Consider the following 12,029-nt stretch of genomic DNA (forward strand, 5'->3'; position numbering starts at 1 on the left):
TTTCTGCAGCCGTGCAGTGGCCCCTGGTTGTCTGCTGCAGGGTACTGGGACCCCTATGAGACATGAGGCTCCTCTGGGCCTCAGCTGCCACCGGGGCAGTGTGATAGAGCAGAGGGAGGGTGGAGAAGATGGTGTGTGGAGCCAGGCTTGGCTTTGGGGCTTGCCAGGAGTCCCCGCTGTGTTTGTGATGAAGAACAGGGCTGAAGTTGAACTGCAGAACATCACCCCATCCCAGCCACTGCCCATTTCAGCAGGTTAATAGAAACAGGACAGGGATACCTTGGGATACCAGCACCTGTACCTTTGTGAGGTGGACAAACTGTGACAGGCTGGGCCCACCAGTGACTTTTAGTTCTAAATGATTTTTCTAAATGATTTTTTGCCTAAAACTGCACTCCTCTCTGGGATGACTGGGCCATGGCACAGGGTGACAGGAAATTACCTGCACCCACTTTGGGGTTTGCTCTCAGCGTTGCTTTTGGGCCAGAGCAGCTTCCAGCCATTCCCAGCTTTGATAGGAGATGCTGTGTGTGTGCACTGGGTCTGTGTTAAAACCCCATGTTACCTTGGTGTTCCATGGAGCCTGGGGTAATCCAAAGGGACAGGCAGTGCACACCAAAGGAGAGCAGTGGGCATGACCCTGTGAAATGCGTTGCACCTCATTTCACTGGGACTTCTGCTACCCACAGCCCTCTTCAATTTGGTTTCCTTGTTGCTGCTCTTTCATGAATAAAAAAGCCACTGAAACAAAATCTCTACCATAATGTTTATTAAATAGTAATTTTAAAAGGTTTTTATACAAATCATATAAACACAGTTTTATTTTTTGTTTTGTTTTGTTTGTTTATTACACCGAAGAATCACAGTAAAAGCTCTTTAAGTCCGTAAGTCCTGGCTCAGCCAGTAATTTGTCAAATACCTTGAACTGCAAACCTTGGAGAATTTCCATTTCTGCATATAATTTCTTAATGGTTTAATTCCCATGCTCACCTCCAGCACCTTCCCACAAAATGAAGTCACCCAGAACTACAGCCCGCCCATTAGCAACATGTCCTGCCATGGGAAGCGTGTGGAGGCAACAGCCCATTTAAGCAAAGGCATTCATGCCGATTTTTTTTTTTCTTTTCTGAATTTCACAGAGGGAATTGCAATCAGCAAACGTAATCTATTTGCAGAGGAGGATGCAATGAATTGAATGCACCGATGACCTCCCCCCTCCCAGCTGAAGTTACAATCAAACACAGTTTTCCGTAGAACAGTAAAGCACCCGGCAGAGGTAAGTGAGGTATTGGCTGTGCAGCATTATCGGCCTTCTCTCGCCTGGCGAGCTCACACGTGGGCCCTGCCCCAGCTGCCAGGGGCTCTGCTGGGCCCGTGCCACCTTAGTGCCAAGGTCAGCAGTACTCTCCTGCCCCAGATCAAGAGACACACTAACACAAGTCAGTCCCACGGAATAAGTCACATACACGATACATACAGAGAATTCACGTGCGTGTGCAAACACACTATTTCTGAATATATGTATATATGAACTCTTCTCTCTGTACGCCTACTAGACACCATAACATCACCTTTTTAATTATATCTTTTCACCTATTATTTGCCTAAGTTGGCTTTTCTACTGTATGGTCCTTTTCCATTCATCCTTCCCCTCTCTGGTGATTTGAAGGGGATAAAATCATTGAGCAGCAGCAATCCAGCTTTGAAATGGTCTGGCACATTTCCTCTCACTGCCTCTGTTTCTTTTGTACAATAAAATAACACCCCTGTGGAATTTGTCTGTGAAAAACGCCGAAAGAAATAAGGTGATTTAAAAGGAGAATCACGGACACATTTAGTGCAGTTTTTGTCGGGTGCACAGTGTGAATTAAAACACGAAGGCCTTTGAGTGTGTGTTTCTCTGCGTGTGTGTACGAGCGTGGACGTTCTGATGACGCAGCTGCTGTATCTGCTCCCCCAGAACACGTGCACCTTTCTTACAGTGGAGAAGGGGTTCTTTTCCCCTAAAATCTTATTGTCTGAGGGAGCTCTTCATGAAACAGTAGACAAATGTTCCTATTCCCAAAGTACCACGAAGCACCTGTGGCACTGCTCATGTGTCCATTCTCATGTCCTCTCCAGATGTTGTTTGCGTCCCCAGACACCTGGACTCCTGCACAATGTGTTTGTGGGGCTGGGCAAACTGAGCTTCACAACACATCACACCTTTGTCAACTGCAGTTGGTGGGGAAAATAATGCCATCCACACCCAAACTACTTGCTAGGTAAAATGTAAAAATCAGGACATGCCAGGTATTGTTACCAAAGAGCCCCTGGAAAAGCAAATCCAGTGTGACAGACAGGTTTCTTATTTATGTATGTGCAAGCTGATAGCGGTGATCCATCTGTACTGAACTGGAAATGAAGGCATTGTTTTGGGTTCAGCATTTCAACTCTTTTTCTCCATTCAGTTGTTTTCATAACACTCTTCTCCCACACCACAGTGGTAAGTGGAGGGGTACTAGCTGCCACACAATGTAGCCAGACCATTTGAAAGTAAAAGGACCAGATTTCTGCTGGGGTCTAACCAGCAGAGAGTGGTGAAGAAGAGCATTTTGTGGAGAAGGATGAAGGCTTCACTTGCTGTTTGCTACAGCACTGATCATCGGCTGGAGGAAAAATACTTCTAAGGCACTTGTTCAAAATAAAAAAAAAAAAAACAAAAAACAAACAAAAACACAGCTCATAGATCAAACTTGGGGTTTTTGCTACTGATCAGGAGCAGTGCAGCTTTGTTCCGAAGGGGATGTGGCAGCAGCTGTTTGGTCCAGTGGTGCTGATGGCACCAGCTCACACCCCCCAGCTCCAGGGAGAAGGGGAGCACCAGGAAGGTGAGGGGGCGCCAGTGGGCACCATGGCCAGGCTCCCCAGGGGTGTGGGTATGGCTCCAGCCTCCTTCCCTGTTCATTTTCCCTTCCTGGCACTTTGGAGAGGCCTCAGCACTGTACTTCAAGTCAAACCCCAAGTGAAGTCCCCTTCTCAAAGCCATTGCCTAAGCGCCAGCAACCTGACAGGCTCTATCTTTTGTTTCCTGCAATTTTCTCATTATAGCAAAAAGAAAAATGGCAGGCTGAAGAGGGGTGGGAGATTCAAATAAAGGCCTTCCTGATGAAGGCCTCAGCTGTTGCAATCAAAGATCTGGATTTAATAAATGGCTCTTATTCACAAATCACTTTAAGGCTCTTCAGCTTCTCTCAAAGAGGTGCTTCTACACATAGGGTTTCCCTTCTATTTTCTTCCTTAATGGTTTCAGAAAGCACTGTTGTTACTGTTGACAGTAAAGCCAGTATCCCACCTTTCCCCTGCTACCAGGAGAAGGAAAGTTGAAGGTAACAACATGCTTCCATTTTCAGGACTGCAAACTGCAGCTTCCTGTTGTTAGTGTGAAGTGCACAAATCCCTACAATGATACCTGGACGGAGTCTAAAATGGACAGGGGCTCCATATGCGCATATGTTATTTCTAAAGAAATCCCTCAGCATTCTCAGCAACTTACCAGAGAAAGGAGGTGGGAAATAACAATCAACATTTAGTTTCTCACATCCAAAAGGTAAACCAGGCTCCCTCACCACATCCCAGCCACTCACATGAGCAGAAAATGAAGATCAACCAACAAACAAGGGGCTCAGTCCCCCCTCGCCTGGCACAGTCTGGTTTGCAGGAGAGCCACTCGGCCCTGGTGGAGTGTGACCTGGCAGCAAGACCTGGTGGCAGGAGCAGTGCCTCCCCTCACTCCTGCTCCCCTCATTCCCTGTTATGGCATTCAGTTCCCATAGAAAACAGCAAAAAATGTACCCCCCTGCCTGCCCACCTCACTGGGCACAATGCCACGGGTGATCCTCAGGCACCCATCAGGCCTCCGAGCAGCACTTCTGGTGGTTCATCTTCACCTTGTGCTTGATGCCGTCGTACAGTTCAAAGTTGTAGTTCTCCAGCGTGGTGGAGCTCCGCGAGGACAGCCCGGCGTACGAGCACGTGCAGTAGAGGAGCAGACCAGCACAGATGGCCCCGAGGAGGACGCCCAGGGAGCTCATTGCTATAATGGTCACCAGGATGGGATCCAGGGTGTAGAGCCAGCTTTTCTCTTTGTCCAGCTTTGGGGTTCCTGGAGAGTTAGTAGAGAACAGTGTGTCGTTCCTATCCGATCCAAAGTAATCTGCAGTGGAACGGGCACTTATTATCCAGAAATCACTTTTTGTTCTCCCCTCACCTTTATACATTTCTTGGAGTTGTGATGGCATGACAAGAGGTAAAGTGTGTATATGGGAATGGCTCAGCGGGGTTCACTAACCCAGGCCTAGAAATCATGTGAAGAAGCAAACTACCAAGAAGGTTAGGCACCCTGATTCACTTTTAGACATCAGACTACTGACATAGCATGCAAGCATTTTACACCCACTGAAACTCTGGACCTTCGAATGCCACTAGGTTCAAAACTGTGGAATCAATCTGCCACAGGTCTCAGACTTAATTTTCTTCATTTACAAGTCAAAATGCCATGCAAGCAGCAATTAATGCTTAAAAGATCAGTTTCACTTGTCCTAACACAAATACAATATATTGACTTTTCAAGGTTACTGGCTTGAAGGAAAGGAAAACAGGAAAAGAAAACTAATGCCTCTGAACAATAAGCCACCACTTCAATGTATGTTCTCAAGTGTGTTCCAGCTCCTAACACCACTAAAACTGAGGTTTGTGAGTAATCTTAGCACCTGATGCTGAAACACAAGCTGCCACAGCTGAATTGTCCATGCGGCATTTGAATACCAACCTGGATCATCGTTGTCTTCAAAGTCTTGCTCAGAGCTTGGGAAGTCATCCTCCATTCTTGGGAAATTCACTAGAACAAAAAAATGGAAAGCACTGTTTGTTAAAAGAGGCTTTCTGGGGACATCATCGCCACTGGTCACTGGACTGTGAGACCAGCCAGAAGAAAGTAATTTTTAAACTACTACAAGGCTCTTCCTCGCAGAAGGAACTATTTATTTTCTTCCCTTGGCCAAAGTCAATGAAGACCCTTGCACACTTGAGAGAAGAGGATCTTCACATTACATCACATTTCATAACCACCAAATCATCAGCTTTTAAGAAGAAAAGAGAGTGAGTGAAAAGCAAAGAAACCAGACAACTTGAATAGCACTAAAATATTGTCACTGGTGCCTCCATAATGGCCATAATTCACTATTAGCATGCTCATGGGTATTACCCTTACACCTTTCAATAGGATCTTAGTGCCTGTCATTACTTGCCACTAATGCTGGATCCATTTAGCACACACTCTACTTTCCATCTTTTCCCATATGTCTGACTGGATATAGAGCTTCAATGACCCAATTCCTCTTTGGGTTTCAGATAAATTCAGAGTAATTTGAGGAATTTATGTATCTTCATTATATGTTTTTATGCAAAAGCTGGTTTAAATGGAGAGAGAGGCAAATGGGTGTCCATATGTAGGCCCTTATATTAACATTTTCCTGATCCAAATTCCTTTTAGTGGTGACATTTCTTTCTATTGTTCAGCACAGACCAAGGACTAGTAACCAAATGCACATATTATAATCTGAGCAGAAGTAAGTTATTTTCCTGTGCAGTCTTCCTATCATTTTCTCTGCATACAGTTACCATGGCTCTTTTCCACTTTTCCAAAAGAAAATGTCTTTTCATTTCAATCTGCGAAGAGTTTTCAAAGCTGACTGTAACTTGGGGACCTCAGCTGAGAAGGTGTCTCAAAATGATCAGGAACGCAAAAAATCAGGGACTAGAAAGTGACAGAAGTCACACCTTGAAAGTAGTTGTGGTTGGAATCAAGATTACTTTATGTCTTGTGCCAAAATGGCAAGAAGAGTTTAAAGAAGTTATTTACAAACAACCAAAACTAAATATTGTAACTTGTACCTAAAAAGCCACACGCAAAGAAATTATTAAAAACTTTATAAAATAATATTTCTGTGTATTTGCATGGATATTTAGGACTTGAAAAGGCCTCCTGAATTGTCAAATACACTTTTTTGCTCTCCCAGACAACTGTGTCAGGCAATCCAAGCCAGTGACATTTCAAGGTTCACTTCCAGAGTGGGGTCCCTGCTGAAAGCCATGCTGCCCCGACACCCCCTGACCCCTGATGGTAGCATCCTCTGATGGTATAAATGATACCTTCCCACCTTGGGTGAGAAGGAACTGTATCTGCACCCAAAGAATTAAGGAATTCATTGAATTTTCTAGTGAACCTGGCAACAGGAAGGCTCACAGCCCAACATTTGCCCCTCCTGCCAATGAGTTCTGCATCTAGCGAGTCAGGTAGTTGGTAAGGTGACTCAAGGCTGCTGGTACCTTGTTGAAGAAACACAGGTGTACGCTGCCTTCTGTAAATCCTCACTTTAGTGGCAAGTTCACATGATTTCTCAACAGTTTTCGAACTGACAGACCCAGATGGCAACATCTTAGGGCTGGGAGAACTGCCTGAGGGCCTCTTGCAAACATTTAGAACCAAACATGTGGAAAAATACTTGCAAAGCAGTTCACACGTGGAGATGTCTGAACTGCTAGTCACCCATTGGAAGACAAGCAGTGAGATTTGCCATCCGTGTCACCCACACAACCCTACAGAAACTGTATGTTGCTCAGAGATGAGCAGAGGTCGAAATTAGATGACAGTCTGCCTGAGGAGTCCATGTGTGGAGAGAGGCAGTTGGAAGTCATTTGACATTCCATATTGTAGCTGCTCAAAATTTTGTGTGAGAACAAGCTAGCAATTTGATCCTTTTGTAATTTCCCAGGGTAATCTTGAGGGAAAAGCCAGAAGTAAAAAATTATTGGTTAATCAACACTTTCAAAGGAACACCAGTTCTTCCAGCCTGAAAGGAAGGAGCACTGGGAAAACTTGAAAAGAGAGAACGTTTATACAAAAAGCCCAGCCCAGAGTCTGTTTACTCTTCTAGTGATTTGCTCAATTCCCCATGCTAATACAACTCTTAAGTCCTGCTTAAATGATATCTTCCTACTTGCCCATTTTCCTTCCTCCTCAGGCCCTCATTCTTCTGTTCCCCACATGCCATTTCATTCCTGTTTGATTGTATGTTATCATGCAGGGCTCTACACCCTCTGGAAAGCTTAAGAAAAATATAATTTGAGGTTTCTTTTTCCATTCTGGGGCTTCTCGAGTCATTAACTGAATCAGCTCAGGCTGTGTGGGTGTCTGTGGGAATTGAAGCTGGTGGCCTCAGTTCAGTTCCTAGTGGAGATGATTTAGAATCTAGCCTGTCACAGAATCTAGCCTGCTGTTTGTCATCAATTAGGCTCCTTTGGGACTAATCTCAGCAATACTGTCACAAGTGGAGCGAGCCACAGAAGGCAACTCCCTTAGAAAGTGGTCCCCAGAAAAGCCCTGCAAGCTGATGGGCAGAGTGGGAGAAACATGCTCTGTGTTGTGGAGAGCTGCTTCCTTAAAGGGCAGACTTCAGGCACAATTTACCTCGCATTTTAAAAGGGAAAAATATTCTGGAGAGAGGTAGTCAAAAAAGTTAGGGAGAAACTGTAATTAAATCTGAGGAATGATTTCTTCTGAGTGCAAGGCCATTTTTAAAGCCCATGTGCCAAATGATGACTGTGAGCACCTAGCCAGTCATAGGCAAAAGATGATATTAGCAATGATGTTGGAAACAGCCGGATGCCAAGAAAGGCTGTTATCTGTTGGATCTGAGAGCACTGCCAGCTAAATAGCTAATTTATGGGACCTGAAAAAAAGAAAGATAAAATTCTAATCAGACAAGGGCTGATTTAAGTACCATGTCTGTATGAACTCACATGGAGGGGGAGCAGCAGAGAATTAGTATTTCCAGAGATTAAAGAGTTTCAGTGTACATCTGTTTTAAAATAGTAGCAGGGGTGGGAGGGATTGTGCCAGGGCGGATGAGGCAAGCAGGAGAGCAGACAAGGTTCTCTGGGGTCCCACCACAGACATACACATGCCTCTTGCAGGACAGCTCTCCAAAACTGCCCAAGGCAGTTCACCTCTCCAAAGCTGAGCTCAGTATGTCTTATGGCCTGGACATACTTCCCACCACCACAGGTGCTCGATGCCAGCCCTCCTGCATGGGCTTACCAGCAGCACCACCACCTCTGGCAGAGACCTCCACACCAAGCCAAGAACTATGGCTGAACTATTTCTGACTGCTGGAAAATGGACACATTCCTCCAAGGCAAATCACAACTGTGAAGAAAAGAATTGCTGTTTCTTTCTAGCCTGACCTTGTCTGGTTTAAGTCCAGGCACCAGGTGCTGCCTCTTGCCAGATCGCTGGGATGAGGTCAATCACCCTGGGGCAGAGCTCATTCACCTGGCATCTCTCTACACACAGGCATTTGCAGATTATCTGTGGTGCCTCTTGAAGTCTTTCTGGCTGAACAAAATGAGCCTCTCAGCAGGAGGTGCCTTTCCCAAACAATATCTCAAACTTGCAGCAATTTCCAGATCTTATTAATGCCTGCCTAGGGCCACTCTGGTACAGGATAGCCTGGCCTGGAGGGCACCCAGGATGCACTCCCACCATCCCTGCATTCCTCCTCCCGACTTTCTGCAGGGGTCCACAAGTTCTGGGGCTGAAAGCGATAACCAAACGCTTTGTGAGCTCTGCTCCCTACAGTCTTTCATTCCCAGTAATATCTGTGGCTGTGCCTGCTGGGACGAAAAAACAGAGTGTGTAGGAGGAAGAAAAACAAGTTGCTGGTTTTGGGGAAATAAGCAGCACATGGTTGTTTCCTCACTGTGGAAAGGACTCGAGGGCAGCCAGCTACATGCTCACCCCTTTCTCCTGCTGCTACAACATCCCTCTTGGCCAGTGCTACCCTGCCTGGTGAAGGGGGCGTAGGAGGTACACCGCTGCTCTGCTGCCAAACAAGTGCCCATGAGGGTCTGAAACATTGAATGCAGCCAAAGCCAGGAAAATGGGGTCAAAAATTGCTATTTTCCAGTCTTGGCATAGAGAGACAGAGCTCTAGTTCTGCTCTCATCCTTGCTTTTCTCTCTTTGCTCATTCCCAGTCCTTTTCTCTCCACAGCAATAGTGTGACTCCAACATACATCATTTTGTTTTGACACAGCAGAGCAGCCGCCGTGGCCTCGCCTTGACACTGCTCTGCTTGGCGACGGCGCAGCGCTGCTCCTCTGGCTGGGAGCCCCGGGGGCTGGGGGTGACACCTCCCACCCTCGGCAAATGAAGAAGCACTTCTCAAAGCAGCAGCACAGGCTCCAGGCAGAAACACTCCCTCTGAATCCCCCATTGCTCTATTTCCAGCTGAAAATCCACCTCACTTCTTTCTTTCTTTCCCTCTCCTCCAGAAACACAGGACTACTTTAGTTTACAGAACAGATAAATCCCTGCCAAATTTCAAATTAAAACAGTGCTTCGGCTACAGTTGAGCATAAAAGAAAGCAAACAAGCTGCCACTCCCTGGCTTGGCCTCCCTCTGCAGTGCAGGAACTGCTGGACCTTATTCTCAGATTTCCTTGGGACAGCCCTGGTGGTGGCCAACTGTGCACACTTCAGACCACCACAGAACCATTGCCAAACTGGGGACACGGATGAGCCTCTTGCACTCCTTGGGCTTCCCATATGAAGATAAGGTGGGAAAGTATGGCTGGACAGCTGAAGACCCCCCCACCAAAGGCACTTGGAGACATGGAGCCAGGCTAGGTGCTTGGTGTGGAGGTGGTCATGAGCAGGCAGCTATTTCCAGCCCTGGTGCTGCCCTCCAACATGTGGCACCTGGCCCTGCTGGACACATGGCAGAGGGCCAAGGTGGCTACCCAAAATGGGTACCCTGCCAAACCCTCCCTGCAGCAGACACGTCCCTTGTTGCAGCCTGACCCCTTCTCCAGCCCTGCTTTTGCACCTCTCCTCAGCAGCGGCACCAGGCCAGGGAAACAGTGGTGGTGACGTGTGTGTATGGCGTGACTGTGGCATTACACAGCACAATCCTCTCCCTCTCCCTTAGCTCTGGAGAGCTCGGGTAAGGAGCTGACACTCAGGTTCTGTGCTCCATGCTGAGCTCACCTACCCCAAACGGAGCAGCTCCTTGGCACAAGGGCAGTAGTGTCGCCCACTGCCACCAGGCAAGGGCTGAGAGTTGGGGGCGAAGCTGGCAGCTCTGTGGCACCCTGGTATGTTTGTCCCCCTCCCCGTTGTTGCTGTTTGTTTTTTACAGTGCAGCGGCTAACAACACGATTTCTCAAACTGGCAGTCACGCCTGCAGTCTCTGCTAAGAGCCGCCAAAGCCACTGATGGAGGAACCGTGGCGGAAAGCCAAGCGGCTGTCCAAGCTCGCCTCGGGGCCTCGCCTGCTGTCTGCATGCCTCACTCTGCCACCCTGACACGGGGTAAGTGGGGGCTGGCCCTCACAAAGTCAGTAGGTTTTCACAGGGTTTCTAGAGGGACGAAAATCCAAACAGCCCCATTCACAGCCTGGTTTCTACCTTGTTCCCTTGCACAGGGCAGCAGAGGCATTTCCACCAGGCCATGAAAAGCCAATCCTGCCTCCACAGCCTGGGGGGCAAGCGGCTCTGGGGTCCCGGTGCCAAGTGTCATCCTGCAGGTGCCTGCGCTGGCAGGAGGCTGACCCAACTGTGCGGCCGGTGCCTCGGCTGGTGAGTGAGCTCTGCAGCCTGCTCCTGCCTGATCAGCCATCTCGGGCACGCTGACATTGCCAAGGCAGAGCACAGCCCTTCCCACGGTGCCCTCTGCTTTGCCAGGTCAGTGCTCCCTCTCTCATAAATCCCCGTTAGGCACTGGCTTTGCCCCGGTGCTTACAGAGAGTGCCCATGGACCCCCTTCTGCTCCTTCAACACAACACCAACTGGAGAGATAAGATAAAAAGATTGACACCATCACAGCACATACCACCAGGGAGCCCCGCCCAAAGCCTCCCCATGACACACAGGACACAATGCTGTTGCCTGGAAAATAGAGGCCACACTCCTCCCCCAAAAAGTTCTCTTTTTTTTTTTAGGTAGACACTTAAATGCCTGAAATTGCTGGTGGAAGCGTTTACATGAAAATCACACTAAGCTGTATTTATTTCCTTAAACAAAGCATGCTAATTTTAGCTGCTTTCTTCCCTAGGATGTGCTGCAGCCTGAGCAGCACCCAGCTCTCCGGCCAATCTGTCTGTGGCGCATGTACGGAATAATTAATCCCGAACGATTTCTCCCTTTTCGTCTGTTTACTTAACAGAATTTTTTTCTTCCTTGTTGGGAAGCCATCAGTCAGTCTCACCCTCCCTGTTTTTCACATGTGCATATTTGTTTTGAATTTTGCTTGAACAGTCGCTGAAGTGTACAAAATGTAAATTACAAGTGTAATTTGCTTTGCTGTACAATTACAGGAAAAAAAGCCCTCGCCCAAAAAAGCAGCATGGGTGCTCAGCTTTGCTTGTGTTTGAATAGCCAGTGTGAGGGATCACATTTGAATTATTTTTTTGTTGATGGCCTGAATTCCTAGTAAAGTCAGGAAGTTTTATTGCAAAGCTGAGCTTTATGCCAGGGTAAAGAATATGAGAGAAGGAAAATAAATGAAGAAGGGAAGGAAAACCTCTCAAACTGGCAGCAAAATATATTTCACATGAAATGTGATGCTGCTGACTCTGCTGAAGGGGTGAAAGGTGCACTTAGGCAAGATGGGAAGCAGAACTGCTGCAACAGAGGTCCCAGTAACAAGTTGGAAAGACTCAGGTGGAGGGAAAGCAGGGGACATACAAATGTCCAAACACCCGGTGCTGTGGCAGCTGGGCCACCCCCCTACAGGTCCCGTGCACAGTCTGACACGCAGAAACAGGGATGGCACAGAAGAGGAAAGCATTGCTGTTTTCATTATTAATTTTGGTAATGGCTTACCCGTTTTTTGCTGAGCTCAGGGACAGAGCATGTGGCTCAGCTGAGCTGGCAGCCAGGCCAGCCCCAAGGGCCCTGAAAAGTCGGATGTCCTGTCTCCAGGGGCCC

The 12,029-nt window shown here is 47.4% G+C and overlaps 1 protein-coding gene across 3 annotated transcripts in view; it reads right to left on the reverse strand.

Moving 5' to 3' along the window:
- Positions 1-754: 754 nt before the first annotated feature.
- NRP2 (neuropilin 2) overlaps positions 755-12,029 on the reverse strand; it is an 89,400-nt gene continuing 78,125 nt past the window's right edge. For 2 of the 3 annotated variants that reach the window (XM_066322649.1, XM_066322650.1), the window contains exons 16-17: positions 4,811-4,879; positions 755-4,195 (exon numbers count right to left, since the gene is read on the reverse strand). In XM_066322649.1, coding sequence (XP_066178746.1) covers positions 3,891-4,195; positions 4,811-4,879 — 374 coding nt within the window. In that variant the 3' untranslated portion in view covers positions 755-3,890. The remainder of the gene's footprint in view (positions 4,196-4,810; positions 4,880-12,029) is intronic. The other variant, XM_066322651.1, reaches the window with a different exon arrangement.

The sequence above is a fragment of the Sylvia atricapilla genome, chromosome 7 (genome assembly GCF_009819655.1).
Source record: "Sylvia atricapilla isolate bSylAtr1 chromosome 7, bSylAtr1.pri, whole genome shotgun sequence".
NCBI classification, from domain to species: Eukaryota; Metazoa; Chordata; class Aves; order Passeriformes; family Sylviidae; genus Sylvia; species Sylvia atricapilla.